Below are 23873 nucleotides of genomic sequence, written 5' to 3' on the forward strand. Positions count from 1 at the left end.
GTAGTGTCACCATAAACTGGCACCGGATCAAATAATTGAGAAGGAGTAAGAAGGATGGAAAGACTGAGGAGAGAAAGCACTAACCAGACCGCCACTGGATGAATGCAAAGGACACTGGAACCTTGAGGAGGCTTATTGCCACTCAAATTCCAGTGTTGACCAATGGTTGCTATCAATGATAAATCAATGGTAAATGGCTATTGTGATAATGCAAACTAATTTGCAAAGGTTATCAAAAGAGGTGGTGAGTACTGGAAATCTGGGGAGACTTGTTGTCACTTACACTCCAGAGAACACCACAGGCTGTTTTCAAGAGAAATTTTTGATGTTAAACTGTGTGAAAACTCCAAGTGAGTTACTAATAATAATCCACATGAGTTAGAAATGCTAACCAGCTACATAGAAACTGCAACAAAAATAAAATAAAAAGACAAACACCACATAGAACCAAGAAAACTGAAACCACAAAGTTGTAAATTAACTAACCGCCCCCCCCCCCCCCCCCCATGAAAAAAAATTGTAGTGTCAGCATCGACTGGGACTTCACCAAATAGTCGGGAAGAGTCAAGAAGGATGGAAAGCCCAAGAAAAGAAAGCACTAACCAAAACTTCACTGGATGAGTGCAAAAAGGGCTGGGACCTTGAAGGGGTTTGTTGTCAGCCAACTTCCAGTGGAGACTAATGGTCATTGCTAGCGAAAAGTCAATAGCAAGCAACTGTTGCGATAATGCAAAGTCATTTTCAAAGTTTCTTCAAAAGAAGTGGAAAATGTTAGAAATCTGAGGAGACTTACAGTCACCTAGACTCCAGGAAATACCACCTGTTGTTGTCAGTGAGTAATCTCTGATGATGACCTGTTTGAGAACTAGTGGGTACAAAAATAAAAATAAATAAATAAAAAATAAATAAATAAAATAAATAAATAAATAAAATAAATAAATAAAAAATAATAATAATAACAACAACAACAACTTGGTTTAATTCCTATTCCAATCTTTATCTCTTTGCCTTGCCACAATAACAGAGTTAGACACAACGTCAAGTTTTAATGTAGAGAATATCAAACTCCCTCAAAAAGATAACTCTGAATTGGAACAAAAGTTTAAATTGTTGCAGTCTAGAATAATCTCTCCTTCACTGACTAAGGATAGAACAGATGTAGCTTGACTCCTGTTACTAATACTGTTCATTGGCATTACAACAATAATCTTGCAAGTTTGAATTGTGTTGAGTTATCTCCCCCTTTTTTTTGCGACTGCTTTCAAGATGCCGTCGCAAGATAGTTATTCTTTGGTTAGCCATAAAATTTGATTTTCTTATTTACTTGATCAATTTGTGTGATTTTTAGAACATGCTATTTTCATTTTGTCACGGGTCATCATACAAAGTTCTCTTTATTTTGTATTGTTATTTTTTAATATAGAGGTAATTCTGTACATGCACCGGTTTTTATTTATTTATTTATTTATTTATTTATTTATTTTAGAATAATAAATGATTAGATTAAGAATCAATGTTATCAAAAAGTTTGAATGAAAACCAAGATTAAATTTAATTATTGGATATTTTCATTACTGCGACATTCAGTAGATAGCATTGGTTTCACTTGAAATTCAATATTTCAAATTTCATTTCAATAACTAAGAAGGTTTTTAGTTTTTTCCCATTACAAGAACTTAGACATCAGGGTTGAAAAGTGGGAGTGAGAAGTCCGCAAAAAGTGCCTGGGCAGCTCCGTTGGTTTTTCCCGGCAAGGCCGTCTCAGGCGATTAGCAATAAACTAACCCCTTCACAAAGCCTGGGAGAGTGGACCACCTGGAACTGCACAGAACTAGCATCCCATTGCAATCAACAGGGACCTGATCATTACAGGAATGATCTAATCTCTGTTAATTTTGAAACTGAGGAACAACAAAGAAGAATCCATAAAATATATTATAACTGAAACAGAAAAGCCTGTATGTTTCAACGACTAATGCTTATTTTATTGGTTAAAACCGTTTTTTTTTGAAAATTATTTATTTATTTATTTATTTATTTATTTTTACACACAAAAGAAGAAAAAGAAGGTGTAAGAAGTTATCAACATTTTTATGACTCATGTGATGTGGACGATAAATAAATTGAAGTTTAAAGTTCTTAGTGATTAGTTATTATTAATAAATAAATAAATAAATAAATAAATAAACAGAGAAAGTCAGTCTTAATTGTGAGCATGAGTCATTGTTTTTCATTGTAAACGTAACCTTTGTCTCCTCTTTTTCAAAATAGAACAGTACAAAAAGCAAGTAGTGTCGAGTGTTACGTGAGAACAAGAAAAAAGGTGCTTCTGCATTATTGGGACGAGATTTTGTTGTCGATAAATGGAGTTTTCAGATAAAAAAAAAATGGTTTCAACTGATTTTTTGTCAATTCTAATAAGTTACAATGGTAGCTTCCAAATTATGCAGTCGAAATTACCTGAATATTATTGAATTATTAAACAAAAAAACTTTAATCGCGTTAGCAGGTGAAAAAATGCCGCCATCTTTGTTTAATTCGAACGGAAAATTACCTCCCTGTTAAACCTTCCTGTGTTTTACGATCATTTTCATCAAATTCTATTTTTTATTTTCTTTAATAAAAAATTTTCTACCTTATCAATTTTGGTAATTTTTGGATATAAAAATACGCTGAATACGTAGATCCCATTGTTTTTATGTGAAATTCAGTTTTATGATTTCCGAAAATCTTGCTCCAATTTTGTAGAAGCACCAGAAAAAAAATGACCCACATGAGAGTGTCACATTTTTGGAGTGTGGATAGTCGCTCAAATACCGAAAACTTAACAAAATACTGGTACAAACCCACTCTATGAATGTTACTGTGACATTTATTGAGTGTTTTTACCAGTATCTCATGTGCGCCATTTTTATTTGTACACTCGACATTACTTGTTATTGTTGTTTTTTTTTTTAACTAAATAACTGCTTTAAAATAAGTTAAAACATCAAAAACTTATCAACCTAGGTAGAAGAGTAACTTATCTTGCCTTTGATAATATTTATTTGTTATATAATTGTTTGTTTTTTCACACTTTTTCGTTTTGTTGTCTATAGTAAAAATTACCTGGACAGTCTAACATAAATTTGTCATACTTTTATCACAAATGAAGCCTTTCTACTTCTAAAGTTTTTTTTTTTTTTGTTTTTTGTTTTTTTTATAAAAATCCAATCGATTAATATGAATTAACAATGACATTTTCAGTTTACGATTAAAGATATTCTTTTGAATAAATTATTTAAATTTTTTTTTATTGAAATTCTATTTTAATGTGAGGAGACAAACACTAGCCTGCAAAGCCAAGACTGGCTTTGTTTACTTAGTTTCGCGACCAGCAGTAATTATCACTTCTTACACTGATGATTGCGTAAGCATGAAACGCTAGTGTCTGTAGGTATAAAAATAGTTATTGATATTTATTGACAAAAAATATGATAGCTATAAGCCCCTTTAAGTAAAATTAAAGTTGAATCCTATTTGTGAATTGAGAATAAGGTCGCAAATTAGCTGCGTGCATCATTCGCAAACATCCTGTTTGTTAGAATACTCTAATAGTTGTCTAACTATGACAATCTCGTTTACATGGCTTCATAAGTAACTTAATTCCCTTCTTATTATTATTTAAATGTTCATTCTTAATAGTCGAGGAAAAGAACACTAGCCTGTAAGCCAACATTGGTTTTGTTGACTGGGTTCGAATCCCACGACCAGCATCAATTATCACTTCCTTCACTGATGATTGTGTAAGCATGAAACATTAGTATCTGTGGGTAAAAAAATTAATATTAATTGAAAAAATATAGTGTATTATTTATTATAATAATTATTAAATACCTACAGACACTAGTATTTCATCCTTTTGGGAATCATCAGTGCAGGGTGTCACAATTAACACCAGTCGATAGATTCGAACCCAGCAATGAAGCCATCTCTGACTTCATTAGCAAGGACCAAATCCATTCAGCCACCATTAACCGCAAGAAATATTGTTGAAATTTAAACATTTATTTTTAAATGTTTTTAACATCTGTCATAGTGATCAAATCATTATATGATGATTTGCGCATGCAAGCTAAATTGACCGACTTTATGTCAACCGAAAAGTGATCAATGATAAGAAACGAGTTTCTTAAAAGGGCTGACATAATTATTTACTATAATAATTATTAAATACCTACAGACACTAGTGTTTCATCCTTTCAGGAATCATCAGTTCAGGGTGTTATGATTAACACTGGTCGATAAATTTGAACCTGGCAACGAAACCATCTCTGACTCCATTAGCAATCCATTCAGCCACCCCACCGTTAACAATGAGAAATAATGTTGAAATTTAAACATATATATATATATATATATATATATATATATATATATATATATATATATATGAATGGGGACTTAACTTATACACCATCTTCCTATTCTCAATTACATTTATATTCCTAGCTTGAAATCTGGACTTTTACCCAATATATATATATATATATATATATATATATATATAAGTGAGATAAGACACTGATAGAATTCAGATGAAAATCCTGATAGAGATTACTTGAAGTAACAATTTCAGGGTGATCCTAGCCAAAAAGGAAAAGCTCAATATTTAAGAATAGAGCAATATATAAGTTTGGTGGTTAAATTTTAAATTCTGAAAAAACAACATATAGACACATATATTCGAATTAAGAATTTATTGTTTGACAAAAGGAATATATGGAAAGGGTTATGTTAATTTCCCGGAGGACATTGTTACTCCTTCCGATAATGGACTGCGCAGGTTGTATCAAACTCTCTCTTTTTATAATTATCTCCATATAATTATCAACAACCACTCAAAAAACTATTTTCAATATTTGTGCTGAAAAACAAAATAAGTGTCTATTCACAGCTGAACATGTTGCTAACCGCATTTCATTTGCTCTTAATTCGAATATATGTGTCTATATGTTGTTTTTTTTTTTTTCAGAATTTAAAATTTAACCACCAAACTTATATATATATATATATATATATGAATGATATACGTACCCGTGAATATATGATATATATATATATATATATATATATATATATATATATATATATATATATATATATATATACGTACCCGTGACGGGTACTACCCGTCACAAATCAAAAATATCATTTTCCAAAAAATCACGTAAATTAAGTATTTTTTTAACTAAAAAAGTAAATTTTATCGGGAAGCAAGGATCGTGCATATCGCTCCGCCATATTTAATAAATAAAGTGAGACAACTTAATTCGAACTACAGAGATCAAAATTAGCTTTGTAATGGTTACGATTTACTATTAAAATTGGTAAAAATGGTAAAAAAAAAGAAAATGATTATCTTTATAAAAAAAAAAACTACTTGATCAATTAATATGATTTGGGGAATATGACATTTTTGTACGAGTACGTACATACATCCTAAAACATTTTTTGCATTTTTTTCTTCTTCTTCTTCTTTTTAACGTAGGGTGAATTTTGGACTTGCGCCGGATTACAAAAAAATAAAAAAATTATAAAATAAAGACCTCGCTATTAAGAGTGCTGTATAGGTTTAGTCCCTTTACGGCCCTAAGTTTCTCCGCAGTTATCGGCCCTTTACTCTGCTGGAATTTTACAACCTATGGAATTAGCTCGCTGTACAATAACATATCAACTTACAAAATAAATCAATTTAATCGATTATTGTTCAACTTATCTCAGTTGAACTTGTATTGACGCAGTAAAAATAAGGAACTGGTGTCACGTGCAATTGTTGTTGGGCGATCATGTGAGTTCAATCGGCGTCCCATTTAAAACACGAGTTGATGCCGTGCCGTGTGCACTGATTTAGAGGAAGACAACAACAAAAACCACAGACCAGATTGATTTTAATATTTTTCTTTGTTCTCGTCACCATTCGTCTCGCAATGTCGTATCTTGTCTTTTCGGTATTTGTGTGTTTGTTGTGTGCTCATCTTCCAACGACGAAAAGCGAACATTCCGTGCCTTACAAAGTCGGCTACATCGACCAATATGTGGATCATTTTAATTTCGCCAGATTCGGAAACCAAACATTCAAAGAAAGATATTTAATACAAGGTCAGCAATTTTACTCATTTTATCAAAGATCAGGGTGCTTGTTTTGAATTAAACCTACTTTTTTTTTTTTTTTTTTTTTTTTTATGATAATAAATTGTAGAAAAATGTTGGTAAATATCCAGATACGCTACTACAGAACACCGACCACTCTAATTTGTTTTTTATATATTGGTAATTGAGGTCGCTGACAACGAATCTGATAGTCAAACTTGGGGCAAATTTACCATTTGCATGGTATTTACTCCTGAACTCGCGAACTACTTTCCACCATTTTGCAGCTTCCGTTTACGCGCATATGCACGCTGTAGCATAAACGACGGCTTCACCAAGGAAACTACGTTGGGGAGAGGGGATTTTTTTTTTTCCAGGACATAGAATTTTCTAATTTTGGAGTAGGGGGTGGTTAATTTATCTGTTTTTTGTTTTTTTTTTACCGGGAACAGAATTTTCAAATTTTCAAAAAGTAACGCACCGACGTTTACCAATTAGAACACCATTTGACATTTTCCGAAGATTTTAATGTGTACATTAGGAGCGCGAGCGGGGGGGGGGCGGATGTGATGTTGGGGCGCGCGCGCCCCAACATCACGTCCGCCCCCCCCCCGCTCACGCCCCCAATGTACACAGTAAAATCTTCGGAAAATGTTAAATAGTGTTCTAATTGGTAAATGTCGGTGAGTTACTTACGGAAAAATGTTTAACTAAACTGCAAAAGCACCTATTAAGCCACATAAGTCCTATAATTGAATCACTCTCCCGCAAAAAAAGAATGAAAAACATAAAGATGTTTGGTGCTTATGTTTTTGTAAACCACATTAAAAACTACGCGAGACAAAAAAAAAAAAAAAAAAGAAAAAAAAAGTCCCCCAATTTGTTGTACTTTTCTTTAACTGTAAGTCATTAAAAAAATGTCATTCCGTAATTTTTTGATTGGTACACCATGTGAGAAGGTAGTTTGCTAGGTGAAGCAAGCCGTCGTTCATGCTGCGGCGCACACGGAAGCTGCAAAATGGTGGAAAGTTATTCGTGGGTTTGGGGGTTAATACCATGAAAACGGTAAATTTGCCCCAAGTTTGACTATCAGATTCGTTGTCAGCGACCTCAATTACCTATAAAAAAACAAATTAGAGTGGTCGGTGTTCTGTAGTAGCGTATCTGGATATGTTGCCGGGGCCGGTCGTCCGGAGACAATCGACCCAACAACTAATAAAATAGACACAGACAAAAGGTAAACAGCATCAAGGCAAAGAAGAATGACAGACAAAGGTTGTTTGGTTAAAGACGAGGGTTCGCCTTTTATTTTGAATAGAAGAAGCAAAAATCGTTCAATCTGGGTGCTGGTCGCCTGGAAGGTCGCACGTCACTGGAGGCAAGGTCTGGAGGTTCGGACTGGTATTCTGGACGTAGTGTGGTTCAGAGGGTGCTCGCTGGGTATGGAATGGTCAGCTGGGCGTCAGGGCGATCCGGAACGAATGGTGGACACTGAGAGAGGGGGGGGGGGTCAGTGTTAAGGAACGGACGACACTGAGAACGAAGGGATCAGTGTTTAAGAACGGACGACACTGAGAACGGAGGGATCAGTGTTTAGGAATGGACGACACTGAGAACGGAGGGATCGGTGTTTAAGAACGGACGACCGGTAGGGAGCCAGATTGCGGACCAGAGGAACAACGTGCGAGCGAGGTAGCGGGCCAGAGGTGCAAGGCGCAAGCGAGGTAGCGGGCCAGGGGTGCAAGGCGCAAGCGAGGTAGCGGGCCAGGGGTGCAAGGCGCAAGCGAGGTAGCAGGCGGGAGATGCAAGTGCAGGAAGCTGAGGCTGCAGGCAGGAGATGCAGGAAGCTGCAGGCAGGAAGCTGGAGGCTGCAGGCAGGAGGTGCTAACAGAGTAAACAAAGTGGTAGGTCTTTCGTAGGAACCTAGCCCTGAAAAGGGCTCTTTAAATTACTGCTGTTGCTGCGTCGGCTCTGGTTCTGGAGTCTGGGGTGTTTCCTGACCGCTGCTGCTACCGCATGAGATCCTTCGGCAAGTGAGTGGATCTCCAAATTTGGGGACTCGTAGCCCCCTTGCCGGCTTGACTTTTTTGGCCGAGAGGCGCTTTCTTTGTGGAGACAGTGTGTTACAAGTGACGTCGCTCTCGGAAAATGAATAAATGAAGGTCATTAATTCCAGATGAAATCTTTACAAATCAAACTTAGTTTAGAAGTTTGAGAATTGTATTTTAATTCATTCCGTCTGAAACAAAAAGAAAATCATTTAGCTTTTAATCGTAAAAGATTAATTTTTATGTATATTTCCTCTAACAGCGAGGATGCTGGGGAAAGGAGACATAAGTAGGTCAACTGGCCTTGCCTTTTAGGTGTGGTTATTCGTCCACTGTCCTTTCTTTTCTTCTGTCGCTCATGCTAGAAATGACGCGTGCTTATTTTATCTTGCCCCCACGACAGATATTTACCTATAATTTTAATATAATATTGTAATGAAACCAACATTGAAATTTTATAAAATAGTTTTTTCGAACAAATAAATCATTTTAAGCATGTTATTGAATTAAAGCAGGTTTGAAGTGTTAACAACAAATTCTTCAATAACATGTTTAAAATTATTTATTTGTTCGAAAAAAACCAACAAACTATTTCATAAAAATCCAATGTTGCTTTCATTACAAAATTGTTTTATTAAAATTATATTTTCTTACGCAGACTTTTCAATAAATGTTTTTCAATTATATTTTGATAAATTTTTATACAGTAAATGTTTTTGTTTTCAGTAATTTATTCACTTTTTCCCATAGTTCTTTCCTGAAGTTTAATTTTTTTATTTATTTCATGCTTCGGCCATAGTTTAAAATAAGGGTGTCTCACATTTGCACAGCAGGTGCGTGAAATAAAATGGCGTCTCTAATTTCGGCAATAAAGTGTAGAAGCACCAATAAAATATAATTTTAACAAAACAATTTTATATTTATTTTTGTTATTTATTTCCTACTTCGGTTTAAGTTTAAGATACTGATTTCTCTCTCTGATTTTAGCAACAGGTGCCTGAGAATTTTCGGCGATAAACTGTAGAAGTGCTTTATTGTATTTATTTTTTTTGGGGGGGGGGTAAAACTGCAAAAGTATTTGGCGCTAATGCACTTATTGATCCGCGCTATTTTTTAAATCGTATTTCCAAGTTTAATTTAAAAAAATTTTTTTTTTCAATTGTAAGGTTAAAATACGAAATAGGTACAAAACACCCTTCCCTCCCCATGTTAAGAATGGCTTTTAAAATAATAACGTTATTATTTCAGCACGGATCAATAAATGCATGAGTACCAAGTATTTATCTAAGTTAGCACGAACGCCCGACAAAGCCCGGTCGTAAAGTACGCTTAAATATGATATTTTAATTTTTGCAGATTTCGTACATATTATTATAGAGTTAATGTTCTATCGATTTTTATATATTATAAAGTTGAGATTTCAAAAATTAAAAAAAATATATGGCAAATGTGTATTTCAGCAGCGTAAATTATTTGACAGACAAAAATTTATAAAATCATGAAAACTATTTCTCTGCGTCACTTTTAAATGTTGTATAGGTTTTCAGCACCCTTGAAAATCAATTAAAGTCGTTATTGTAAAGGTTTTTTTGGAGTTGGAAAGAATCTTGACATTGACGAAATTTTTTTTTTTTTAACTTCTGTAGTTAACAGACTTATTTATTTATTTATTTATTTTTTAGATAAGATTTTCAAGTTAAATTCAGTTTTTTTATGGTATCTTTATGAAATAATTAGGTGAAAGTAAAGTACAGAGTACTTGTTCATAAAGTCCATTTCTATCGCACGTTAATTTTTACAGTATCTTATGTTTATTTAATTCTTGGGTTAAAGTACAGAATAGTTAACAAAGCCACCGCCTTCCTCATATTAAGAATGAGTTACTAAATAATAACATACTTTCTGTACTACTTTCACCTAACAATTTAATAAACAAGACATACCGTAACAATAGAAAGTTAAGCTGAACTTATTCTTACTCTTAATAAAACTATTAACGAGGTAGTTGCCTTTGCCATTGGGTCTTTAGGCCAACAAGAATCAGTTTGGTGTGAATCTGCTTAGGGAAGTTTGAACAAGATGTTGGTTTATGTTACATTTAAACTTCTGCATATCAGTACAATCGGAAGAGAATTCCAAAGTTTAGCTGTTCAAGGGAAGAAATTATTAGAGTAGAAAGCTTTCTGGCATTTAGGAACCTCAACAGTGAAGGGGTGTGATTTTGTTGCTAAGCAGGTTTGTCAGGAGGTGTATACATCGAGGGGGGACAAATGCAGTTAGTTCATCAGAGCACATTCCATTAAAATACTTGTAAATCAGGCACAGAGATACAACATTATGGCAATGGTTGGTTGGTTGTTTTTGTTTTACGGCATATCAACCTTTTTCAGGTTATTTAATGCCGAATCTAGTTATTTTGAGGAACGATTTTTAATGAAGTATATTTGTTTTTTAAGTCTGATTTTATTTAACCTATAGTTGGGACCCTAACAGGTACTGGACCTGGGAGCAATGGCAATTAAAGGGTGGCTCCACACTCCCCAAGGCCCGCAAGGTGGGGCCTCACCATCGGATATAGTTTTAGGTCATATCCAGGACCATTATGGCAATGGGACAAGGGCTAGAGATTAGTTGGCAAAGATTTGTAAGTGTGAAATATAAGTAGTGCTGAAGCTTATGCTAAAACGAATACGAAGAGCACGACATGATCCTCTTTCCTTTGTAGGCCCAAAAATCTGTCAAAAACTTGTGTTACAAGAAAGAGTAAGTAAGAAAAACATTAAATAAGTAAAAATGAGATGGGATAGACCGAGAGTTGAACTTGGTAAGCTAGTTTCAGAAATGGATTCGGAAAATGGAATGTAGAATTATCCATTGATTAGTTTTCACATAAAATAGTTTAGATATGTTGTTCGAAAAGGAATTTAATTATTCAATTCTTTTTATGAAAACGGAATTAAAATAAGGTCATCTAGAAAGCGAACAATAGAAAATTAAAAACATATTGAAAAATAAGTTAGTCGAAAAAATAGGTTAGTAAGAATTCTTGTCTGCAGACATGTTAGAATTACGTATGTGTAAGCCACGTGAGTTTAGTCACGGTTTTGGACATGCGTATGACGTCATGGCTGAGAAATGAATTCTCAATATAGTTTCCTAGTTTTAGACGGACAAGGAGAGTTAGAGAGAGAGCTGACATCGTCAGAGAAGGCAGTCCCCCTTTTGGAAGCGAAGGGTTAGAGAGTTTTAATCATGTAGTCGACTTTTGAATTCCTGGATGTCATCATGATTGCAACCGGCCGAATGTAATAAAAGAACATATTTTGTAACTGCGTCTTCGTGTTGTGTCATTCTTCAACAATTAAAGGTAATGTGAAACATCCTTTATATGAACATTGTGTCCTCTCAGCTAAATGATGAACTTTGTTCCACTCATCTTTATAATGAACTTTGTGTATAAACCCCATCCTTAAGTAATGTGTCTCTCCATCTTCAGAAATGTCTCTCCATCTTCAGAAATGTGTCTCCTAATCTATCAAGAAGTAATGACAGTCCCCCCTTGTGTCGTAAGAACCGATCCCTCCTCTCTAAAAACATGTGTTAAGAAGAAACATTCACATGTATAAATGTCTCTCTCTTTTATTTCTCCCCTCATCAAATTGTATATATACCCATTGTCTCTAAATATAACCTCCGGCTATACAACACTTGAAAATTTTTAAAAAAAAAAAAAAAACATACTGATAGAATTGCAAGGAAAATTCACATAGGAGATAGACCTTAAAAGACACAAAATTCACAAACGCTAAGACACCTTGAATGGATTTCTCGATTATGTCTGCTTGCATAAGCGATGCACTTTTGCATACCAATGAGGTATTGTCTTCTTGACTGAGGAAAATCAAGAATTTGGGTGAATAGTGATTATTTTTATTGCTGTAGTGGTTGAAAAATTCTTACAAGAAATGTGAAGTTCCTGACTGGAAATTAATTCAAGCTCCCAACAAAGGCATTCATCCACAGAAAACATGAGTTCCAAAATGCTTTTTTTTCTGAATAAGCGGATAAAGATCCCTTGAAATGAAGACTACATCCATTTCTGTCGAAAAAATTACTGGGAACTGAAATCTTGCATGATTTCTATCATGAAGTTGAAAGGTTCAATAATGCTCTTGAAAGGAAAGATATCTGAACAGGGACACACATCATGTCTTTCTAGATTGAGGCAGGGAAGAATTTGCGTTTACAAGATTTGTGATTAAATCATCGCAATAAACCTGAAATGTTCAATGAAGGCCACACTGTTTTCCAATGCGGTATCAATACAAGATCCCCTTTTAGGGAAAAAACTACAGAGGTATTGAGTTCCATTTTAATACCTTTCTGCAAAAGTACTAGGCGGGGAAAATATTCCCTTAATAACTGGATTTAATCAGATAAAATTCGACATGTGCGTTTGTGATGTAATCTTTGTTGGAACTGAGGATTTCACCATTTTACGAATGATTTTTGGCAATGGATCTGATGTAGATCTTACATTATAGGTCAGGAGTGAAAGTCAGTCCCAGAAGTTTGTCAAAGCAGGGTGCGTCCTCAAGACGAGGGCCATTATAGGGGTAAAATTGCCCGAAAATTGTTTGTCCATTTGTTTCTTTGCACTTTGCCTTGGATTTTTTTTTTAAATTTTGCACAAACATTAGTCATGGTGAAAATAAATTTTTGCCAGAATGGATTTTCCGGGATAACACTGGTTGCCCCCCTCCTGCTCCTAGGGGGCATTATAGGGGTAAAATTGCCCCCAAATTGTTCACTCATGAAGGGGGACCCCCGCATGTTTGGCTTGTTTTTGTTGAAATCCAGAGTGCCCCTTTTTGGGAGCTAGATGTTTTGTGTCTCACTTTGCCCTCATGGGGAGGCAAGTAAATAGAAAGGCAAACTTTTTGCAAGGAATTTTCAGAAGTTCCCTCGTATGACTCTTAGTGATTTGCATGTCTCAGTCCGAGATGTTGTCGCACTTATCAGGAATTTTGAGGCAACATTTTGGTCATCTGCAACCAGAACTGGCGATGTTCGCATGTCTTGTTGAAAGAAACAAAATGGGAGTCCAAATATAGTTTTATATAAAAACAGAAACTGTCGGAAAGTAAAGCAAAATAAAAAAAACAAAAAAAGACACTAATCAATAAGCTGAATAAAACTGAAACGAAATAAAAATGTTGTGTAATTACTTATTGCTATAGATTTGTAAATTATTTAATAAATAAATCTTTTTAATATTCATAGGCATATATATTTTGTGATTTTTTTTTTTTTTTTTTTTTTTTTTTTTCAAATACACTCGTAAGTATAGATGATTTGAACTCAGAATCCAAGTATTATGAACCCTGGCTTCTTAGCATTCGGTTGTTGTGATTATCATGCTTTGATATGTGAGTGAAATACACCTTGTATTTTTTAATGTAAACACAAGAGACTTTAACAGGATTCTGATTTCCTAAAGGGAGAGAACCTTGCAATGAGACCAACTTTAAATTTTCAATGTAATTTCTCACAGAGGGTTCAACTTATCCAAGCTTAATCTATACTAGCGGGACCTCTGGAAATTTCGCAGTAGACTATTCCATATGCAATATGTTGATGTTGGCATTCTGTGGATGTTCAGCGTAAATGGAGACACTCCAATATTATTATAGCTGTTTTTTTGTTTTTTTTTTTAAACTGCAAAAGTATTTATCTAAGCTAGCATGGACGCCTGGCATAGCCTAGTCGTAAAATACACTTAAATATGATATTTTAATTTATGCAGATTTTCTATATATTATTATAGTCAATTTTGTATAGATTCTTATATATATTATGAATTTGTGATTTCAAAAATAAAATATACTAATCCATATGACTTGGGTCATCAGCTTGAATCAAAGCCGAAACCAAAACTTATGAAGAAAAGTGTGTGTGTGTGTGTGTGCGTGTATAAACTTGAGTTCCTTCAGCTATAACCAAAACTTAGGAAGAATTCTTGATAAAATTATTAATTATAAGAAAATAGGTCATAACAATTAAATGACAGTCACTCGGAAGAAAAGATGCAAGTGTGACACACAAAATAATACACACGCTATCGTATGAATATATAGATAAATAAAAAGTAGATGTATGTATGTGTGTCTCTGTGTAAAAATATTTAACCAATTAACTCCTTAATTATCAGTCACATAACACTGAAATTAACAGGAAATGGCAATCATACATCAAGGATGGTTTATAATGAGTAAAATCTTTGTGGATGGATGAATAACGCATACAGACTTTTCGGCAAGTAGAAATGAAAAATGTTCATTTTAATATGCCGACATATTTTTATTACTCAGTTTAATCATAGCTAGAAGTTTTTTTTTTTTTTTTTAATTTTAAATCTTTCTTCTCTATTTGTCAATAGTTCTAAAGCTAGGGAACATGGGTGGAGTGCAAGGTGTATTAGAATTTTTGTAGGAATTTTTGACACCCCTAACACGAAACTGCAAATAAAAAAAAAAAAAAAAAAAAACTCGTAATTTCTCTTTTAAAAGTGGGTTGTTTATTTTCTTTATGGATTATACTGCCAAAATAAACTATTAAAGTTGTATAAAAAGTAATAGAAATATTATTTTTTTATTTTTTAAAAAAACAATAATGAAATTAATTGCATTTTATGAGTTCAGTATTTTTCAATTTTTAAACTTTAAACATCTATCAAAATTTTTTAATTGATTCTATTTTTACGATGTTTTCAGGGTCAATGTGAAATTTTATGCTCTTTCCAATAAACCGAATATAATATTTTAGACAAACGTCTCTTTTTTTTTTTTTTTTTTTTTTTTAATTCACGCCCCCCTCTCTATATTTTGAAATGTCTATTAAAAAGTAAATAATTAATTTAGGTGCCAAAGTTTTCTATATCACAAATTGAAGGTAAAAGATCAATAAATTATATATTTAAATTTAAAACAAAAAAAAAAGGAGTTTTTTGGAAATTTACCTGTAAAGTCTGAAGTTTAAAACCTTTTATTTTTAAAAACCACATTGTTTTTTTTTTTTTTTTTTTTTTTTTTTTTTTTTAAATGAAACCTTGGTCCTTGCCCCTTTTAATTGAAAAAAAAAAATTAATTTGAATTACATTTTTCGAGTAGTTATAAGCTTGGAAAGACAGGGGGTCGAATTATTCAATATTTTTCACAAAGTTTCTGACACACCTAGTGGAGTGCTAAATGTTTTGGTTTCGATTTTAGCTGATGGATCCAAGTTATTTTGTTTTAAAACTTTTGAAATCGGCACTATAATATATATATATATATATATATATATATATATAACTTTAAATAGAATACGCGGAAGTTTCTCTAGAGCTCTTTCGTCTATCATCTCATCAGGAGAAAAATCGATAGCGTAACAAAGTAATATTATTTAGAAAGTGAATTCTAATGGGGAACTATTGAATGTGCCAAAAGTATGGGGGCAAACTAAAATGAAATTTATTGTCGTTTTTAAAAAAAACAAAAAAAAAACGATTAAAATATTGGCACAACGAGGGGAAGAGAAAAAAAAAAGGCGGGAGAAAAGATTCAAAGTTCCCCAAAGAGAAACAATGCGTTCACTGTTTCTTTTTGCTGGCACAAAGAAGGTTTACACACCACTATAGAGACACTCTAAAATCTTTAAATGGTTTCTGGAGTCCGCTCTATGTAGCACCTCGAACCATTCTATTTTATATCTATCGGCACAGCATGGATTATCAACCAAATGCTGGCCAATAGCAGAATCCAAGGATGCAGAAGGAGAGAGACTACCAGACCCCATCTTCCCTTGTCTGATTTTAGATGGAAGGTGCTGGTTTATACGAGTCAAAAGATGCAAGGATGTTCGCCCAACATAACCAGCATCGCACTGGCATTTAAATTGATACACAATATTGCTATTTTGGATGTAAGGCAAACTATCCTTGCGAAAAGAAGGAAAAGCAGGTCTCGTAGTACAAGGACACAGACTAGAAGCAGTTGTAAATACATCTGCGAATCTGTTTGGAAAATCTATTACTCTTATCCCCAATTCACGGTAGTTTTAAATAAACCGTGAATTGATCAATTACGCAGTCAATCAATTAATTCATAAAACATTAATCAACAAAACCAGAGGAAGAATCTGGAATCCAAGCCTAAACGATCAAAGTATGGATCGAAGCATAAACGGTTGGAGTATGAACTGCAGCATTAAAAGAAAAAAACTTGGTCATAATATGAAAAACCAAATGAAGCTGCATTCAATCATATTCACAATGAAACGCAAGCCATCCCAGGTGTGAAGGAATTATCGTAAAATCAAAAGTAAAAAAAAAAAAAAAATAAATAAATAAGTTTAGAGAAATTGTACACCACAAGGTCCAAAAATCATAATCAATGTAATTCAATGAGTTACTATATTGTACCCATTATAGACTAGTAATTTCAAAAGTTAAAAAAAAAAATATGCCTTGGTGCCATTAGCTAGAATTGAAACCAAAACATTTTGCGCTTCAGCCTTAGTCGTTTACAGTTTGAGCTATCGGCAGATGGATAAGAAATGATTAAAAATTAATCAACTTCAACGTATATATATTTGCGCATGCATAGAAGAGCACGGTAAGTTGACTTATGCCTGCCAAGTTCCAATTAAAAAAAATTTTGACCTCTTAGCAGCTATTTTTACTGGCTAAAAAGCAAATTGAATTCGTTCAACAGGTCCAAATCCCTTATATATCAAGTTTCAAGTCTGTAGGCACAAAATTGGAAGAGTAGTTTGATAGAGACCGTTCTTCACACACACGGGCAAGATCACTTATATATACATATATAAAACAAGTCCACAAAATATGCAACCATTTGACCTACCTACCACCACTCTGCAACCTTGTGTCTCTGAGGAGATACACTTTGAAAAAATGGAGACAGACAGACACACACATAGTGAGTTTTATAAATTGATACATCTATGATTATTATGTAATAGATATTTTTTAATATACATAAACATCTGTTTTGTTTTTGAAACAAGTGAAATATGAATAATATTTTTTCTTTTATAACATTTAGAGCTCGTTACCATTTGAGCTATGATCAGACGGATAACAAATAGTTAAAAATGAACTGATTATATATTTGCATATGCCTACAAGGGTACTTTAAGTCAATTTATGCCTACCAAGTACCAATTTTTTTTTTTTTTCAATTATGATCCCTTAGCATCTTTTTGTACCAGCTGAAACCCCAAATCGAATTTATTATACATCTCCTATGTATCAAGTTTCAAACTCGTAGACCAAAAATTGACAGGTGTTTGGTAGAGACTATTCCTCACACAGGACAAGCAGGGGCACTTTTAAATATATAAAATGACAGCTTAAAAAAAATGCTATCATTTGACGCACCGCTTGCGACCTTGGGTCTCTTAGGAGATTCACTTTGAAAAAAATGGAGATTGACAGACACATTGAGTTTTATAAATTGAATTAATACATCTGTAATTAAATTTAATACATGCTTTCTTTTTATTTAATATCCATAAATATCTGTTCTTTGTTTTCTAAACAAGTAAAATGAGGATAATATTTTTTATTTCTTTCTTTTAAATAGATAAATGGTGGGATAAAAAAAACAATGGCCCCATTTTTTTTTACACTGGAAATGAAGGACCAATTGAAGCATTCTGGAAAGCGTCCGGTTTAATGTTCGATCTGGCTCCTCGGTTTGGAGCTTTGATCTTATTTGGAGAACATGTAAGTCAAATCTTATGCTGATTCTATATTAACAAGCGTTACACTCCTGCCATCAAAAATAGGTTTAAAAAATTATGCTTTGCCTGTGTTCACACTAATATAATAAATATATTATTTAATGCTGCAATCAATGAAGTTAAAATTAAAGTAATAAAAAATGTCTCTAACTGGAAAGTAAAAAAAGAAAAAAACTCATCGAAATAGTGATGGATTTCTTTCCAAATTAATTTTAGATGATGGGAAAATGGTGTCTGAATTTCTATTTGCTTTCTTAATTCCTTTATTAAAATGGTTTTTTCCTGGCATTTATTTATTTATTTATTTTTTTTAATGCAAGTGACGAGACAAAAGTACATTATTTTTATATATATATATTAGTGTTGTGCCGATGAATCGGAATCGGTTAAATTGGTAATTTTCGGGGAATCGGCATCGGAATCGGAAAAATTTGTGTATAATTTCCGATTCCAAAATCGATTCTTGGAATATTTTTCAAAAGTTAATTTTCAATTGCTTGTACCGATTATAAATATTTATTTCTTTTAAACTATTAGTAAAACTAAACTCTATAGATCTACGTACTCGTTATAGAATGAAGTTCTCATAACAAAATCACGTAATTTCATTAAATAGTTTTTGTTTTACGCTCCCTTGACTAATTATCGCAGTTTTTTTTAGGAAGATTCCGAATTTCCCAAATCGTTTTTACGGCATAAAATAAAAACTATTTGATGAAATTACGTGATTTTTTTATGAGAACTTCATTCCATAACGAGTACGTAGAATATATATATATTTTTTTTATTTTTCGTTTTTTAACATAGTGTAAACTGCACAAGCACCCTTTTTTAATACGTGAAGACAGTTTAGAGCTTCATCCTAGATCTAAAAATAATTTGTTTTTTAGTGGGTTTACAAATATTGTCCAAAAGTAGAATTTCAATGAGGGGGGACTTTTAAATGTAAATATAATTTCTTTTTCAATCTGAAAAATTTCTAAATGTTTTCTCTTTATCTATTTTATCCAGACTTTGATAAATTCATTGTGAGATATTCATTGTGAGATATTCATGTATATTTTTAACTTTTCCGAAACCCGAGAAAAATGCGACGGTGTCAGACAATGTGGCTCCAGGAAAATAAAATAAAACTCTATTCGTTTGAAATCTTTTCATATTAAACTCCTTGAGAAATTTGGCAAGTGGGTGTGAAAAAGTATTGTTGTCGAAACCAACGGCATCGAAGGTGTTAATTACCCCATAATACTTTCAACTCAACTTTTGAGTGAGATTGGCGGGCTTCATTGGCGCCGTCGTAGCAATCCTTAAGTATAAACATAAACAATACCGGCAGAATCAAAGAAAATCACACTGGAAGCATATTTCAAATTAAATCAAAGGCCAAGCCTTTTCACAATTTTGCCCATTCCTTGTTGGTCCCCCCGATTTATCGGAGAGGGACTATAGTTTTCAGTGGCGTTCGTCCGTTCGTCCGGATGATTCCCGGATAACCGTCCATTACTTTTTTCTGAAATTTTGCCACAAGTTGTACTCCAATACGTAGATGTGCACAACATCGAGTTTTTTTTTAAGAAAACTCTCGTTGCTCCCCCAGTGGCTGAAAAGGGGTCAAAAATGCCCAAAATGGCAAAAATGACACTTTTGGCCCCATAACTTTTTTCCCGTCCATTAGATTTTACTGAAACTTGTCCAAAATGTGAAGGCAATTGTTGCAAATGTAAATTCAGTATCGCTGACCCTGGCAAAACTCTGGTTTGCGCCCCCCGGGAACTTTTAGGGCTAAAAACCACCCCTTTTTTAGGCTCTTTTTTTCATATTTGTCTAAAATGTGATTATGTATCTCTATTTAGTGTTTTTTTATGGTGCTGAACTCAAATTTACATGTCTTAAGGTCTGAAACATAGCCGTTTGTCCATTTTTACAAGTAATCAGCTCCCCCATGGGGGCAAAAAAGGTAAAAAAATACCTCAAAATGACTCTAAATAGACAAAATTGACATATTTTTCAGAATAACTTTTCATCCATTCATTAGATTTTTCTGAAACTTGGCAAAACCATGGGCATACCTGATATACACCTGATGGAAGTATCACTGACCCTGGGAAAAATCAGTCACAAGCCCTGGAGGTTTTAGGGCTAATATTGGGTGTGGAGCAAAAGTTGAACTTAGTCATTTTTCTGAAAACTTTTGAAAAATTTTTTTTCACTCAAAATTGTTTTTTTATCAGTTATGTATCACTTTTTTTTATCACTTTATTCGATCCCCCCTCCTCACATAGAGGGGGACCATGCATGCACGGCTTGTTATATTTGTCAATACCGATTGCCGAGTGAGGGAGCAGCAAACATACCGACAAAACCCAACACTTTTATATTCTACTTTTCATTTAATTAGCAATAATGTTTGATATTATTTTTCTGGGCAAAATATTTCTTTAATTTTAGACAATTCTTTCGCTACTTTGAAAATAAACTGCATTCTTCTAAAGGTTACCTAGCGAATTTTCGTAAAGTTTCAATTTTTGTTTTGTTTATTTTACGCATATAAAATAAGTTTAGATCTTTAGTTTTACTAATAGTTTAAAAGAAAGAAATATTTATAATCGGTACAAACAATTGAAAATGAACTTTTTAAAAATATTAAAAGAATCGATTTGGGAATCGGAAATTAGGCACAAATTTTTCCGATTCCAATACCGATTCCGATACCCCCAAAATTACCGATTTATCCGATTCCCGATTCCGATTAATCGACACAACACTAAAATAAATGAAAGATAAACAAATACCACGTTATATTCTACTTTGTATTTAATTAGTAATAATGCTTGATATTATTTTTCTTGATAAAATATTTCTTTAATTTAAAACAATTTTTTCGATACTTTGAAAATAAACTGCAAATTTACTTCTAGAATATTCTCGAAATTTCATTAGGGACCTCCATCTTTCACCACAGATTTATCATTCAACTTAAAAAAAAAGTTTTCTTTGATGTGCAATAAAAAAACTTATAGGAGTCGGAGTACACGAGGGAAGTCGTATTACGTACTATCACTTAGGAAGAAAGTGTAGTATCTGTGCTGATGCTACATTTCATCTATTTTCTCCCTGTTCAATGAAGGAGAAATCCTACTAAACTCAGGCAATTGTAATTTTTTGTTCTTATCAAAAGTGCCCCTTTTGGGGGAGCTGGATATTCTCCAGATTAAAAAAAACGACGTTCCTAAATTTCTAAATTTAATATAAAATGATCCCCCGTTTCCCAGCCATTCGAATCGTTTTAAAGCAGTTAACTAATTTTTTTACCATTGACTCACAACCCAATCGGCAAAATCATAAAAGCACAAATAATCGCTTTTTTTTTTTGTATTATCACGGACTGAAGGTTAGCAGTAGGAAGGGTCCGTGTCTTTTATAAAATGGAGAAGCGAACTTTTCTTTTCGCAACAAAAAGTTATAATTGCGATGGGCGAAAAATGAAAACGGAATAAAAACACCGATAATTTCACGAGAATACATTATTTACATCTACGTACCGTTTTACACGTAACTATTTAAAAATGAAATAAAAAGATTGCCTATAAACACTCATGATTATAATATATATATATATATATATATATATAAAACGATTAGGAATTTAAAATAGACGGTCAGTTTCACAAATAAATATAACGTAACATGAGCTGTAGTGTGTTACCAATTTTAAATTATGTGCGCTTATTGGGGATAGGGTGTCTACTTTTTAAGCGATTACACATGGTTTTACAACGTTGCAAACCGAACTTAATTTAGTGGGAAACACTTTAGTTAATATCCATAAAGAATTAGGATGGCCAGAAATGATGATCATTTTACGTTAAATTTATATTCGAAACTAATCTTACACTCTAAATTCTAAATGATCGCTTTTCTTTCCGCTAATCAAAAAAATGTTCTAACACGTAATCTATAAAAGTAATATTTCATTTTGGAATAGGGATTTAGCTGCGAGAGAAAGCACAGAAAGCTCACGCAATCTCACGTTAAAAATGGTTTTCATAATAGTAATATTATTATTTAGAAATTCGTTTGTAACAATGAGATGTGGCTTTGCTAAGTGGCATTGTTAAATATATTGTTCTTACATCGTTTTCTTATTTTGCCTACCAATCTTCGAATATTTTCCACTATTCATGTAAGTAGCATGTTATACAGTAAATACGAACTGGTACAATATAGCTTTGTTTTAAAATCAAAATAAATGTTTTGTTGTGTTACAATTTTTAATCAATTACAAGGCAAACATTTGAGATAAAATATACGCGGACATTAACCAGGGGTTTATGTAATAATTTGAAAATTTACGAAAAAACAAACAAAAAAAATCTCTAATTAAATATGTATAAATTTTACAGGAATCGGAATCGGGAATCGGATCGGAATCGGAAATTTTGAACGGAATCAGGAAAAATTTTGGCATCGTCCCATCACTAATATATATATATATATATATATAATTCCAGGTTAATTTTTCAGAGATGAAGCAATCCGTGAAGTTTTAACCAGGTTAATACAAGAGTACTCAATACAGAAGTAGGGCTAGATTTACTTTATATTTGTATTACATAAGCATTAATATGTCACTACACATTCATGAGCATGTTTCGGTTAGCCAGTTAAAAGTAACTAGTGACCTCTTCAGGCAATATTACGATACAAAATAAACTAAGCTTTTGTGTAAGCAATAGTACCTAAAGAGGTCTCTAGTTATTTATAATGCTTATGCAATGCAAATAAAAAGTGTATTATATATATATATATATATATATATATATATATATATATAAATATAAAAATTGTTAAAACATTAAGGTTTTAAAAAAATATCTTTATAAATTAAAAAAAAAAAATTTCTTATATATTGTTTCGTATATTATTTTAGCATTTATTGTTCTTTTCTGTCCCTTCTCTCTTTTACCCCCATTATATTGCCTCCTATAAAATAATTTTTTTCCGATTCTAATCTCAAAAAAATTTTTCCGTTTCTAATTGAATGTTTTCAAAGTCAGTGTTGTCTTTTTACCTTTACTTTTGTATAATGCTGGCTTTTTCTCACTTCTCACAAGTATTTAGTTTCGAAATGCCATTGCCTAAAGAGCTTTCTCGCTTATTCCTCCTTATGTAACCCTTAATGACTTGATAATGTTATAAAGTTCCTATGTAACTTTACTCTTTATCTTGTTTTATTTGTACTCCTCGTCAAATAATTGAACTTTTGTATGCCTTTCTTACATGTTTATAAAGTTTCTTTGAAAATTTGAATAAATTTCCAATATCAAGATTTTTAATGTGTATGGTATTGTATATCTCTATGCATATAAATTGATAGTTCCAACTTGAAAAAAAATGGCTACCTATCAATATGATGGGCGTAATATAAGGTTTTTAAATTTGTCTTCCATAAAAAAAATGTCCTTTTGTTTTGTTCATTTCCTTAAATTTTTTCTTTTTTCCTTTTTTTTTTTTCTTCAGAGATATTATGGCAAATCCCTTCCATTTGGTCCATCCAAGAGTTTCCAACGTCCTTACATCGGCCTGTTGACAATGAGACAAGCATTGGCAGACTTTGCTTATCTGATAAACTCAATAAAGAAACAACATGGTGCTGAAAAATCTCCTGTTATTGCATTTGGTGGAAGGTCAGTCATTTTTGTTCTTTCTTGATTTCTAAACAATAATTTTAATTTCTAACTGAAAAAAAAACATTGAGTTCAATAGTAGATGTAGCACTATGTCTACAGCGTACCTGCAAGCTCTTCTTTTTCATCATAGACAGGAGGATTGCATGGTTAAAAAATTTTACATTTAATTCTTCAATTTTCAGCAAAACTATCACCAAAA

The 23873-nt window shown here is 32.8% G+C and overlaps 1 protein-coding gene across 1 annotated transcript in view; it reads left to right on the plus strand.

The window, feature by feature from the left end:
• The first annotated feature begins 5595 nt into the window (after positions 1–5595).
• The window catches only part of LOC145248172 (dipeptidyl peptidase 2-like), a 39292-nt gene continuing 21014 nt past the window's right edge, over positions 5596–23873 (plus strand). Inside the window, exons 1-3 of the mRNA XM_080110010.1 lie at positions 5596–6141; positions 17825–17967; positions 23505–23671. Coding sequence (XP_079966136.1) covers positions 5970–6141; positions 17825–17967; positions 23505–23671 — 482 coding nt within the window. The 5' untranslated portion in view covers positions 5596–5969. The remainder of the gene's footprint in view (positions 6142–17824; positions 17968–23504; positions 23672–23873) is intronic.

Source organism: Euprymna scolopes, chromosome 26 (assembly GCF_053919585.1).
Source record: "Euprymna scolopes isolate OS-2025 chromosome 26, ASM5391958v1, whole genome shotgun sequence".
NCBI classification, from domain to species: domain Eukaryota; kingdom Metazoa; phylum Mollusca; class Cephalopoda; order Sepiida; family Sepiolidae; genus Euprymna; species Euprymna scolopes.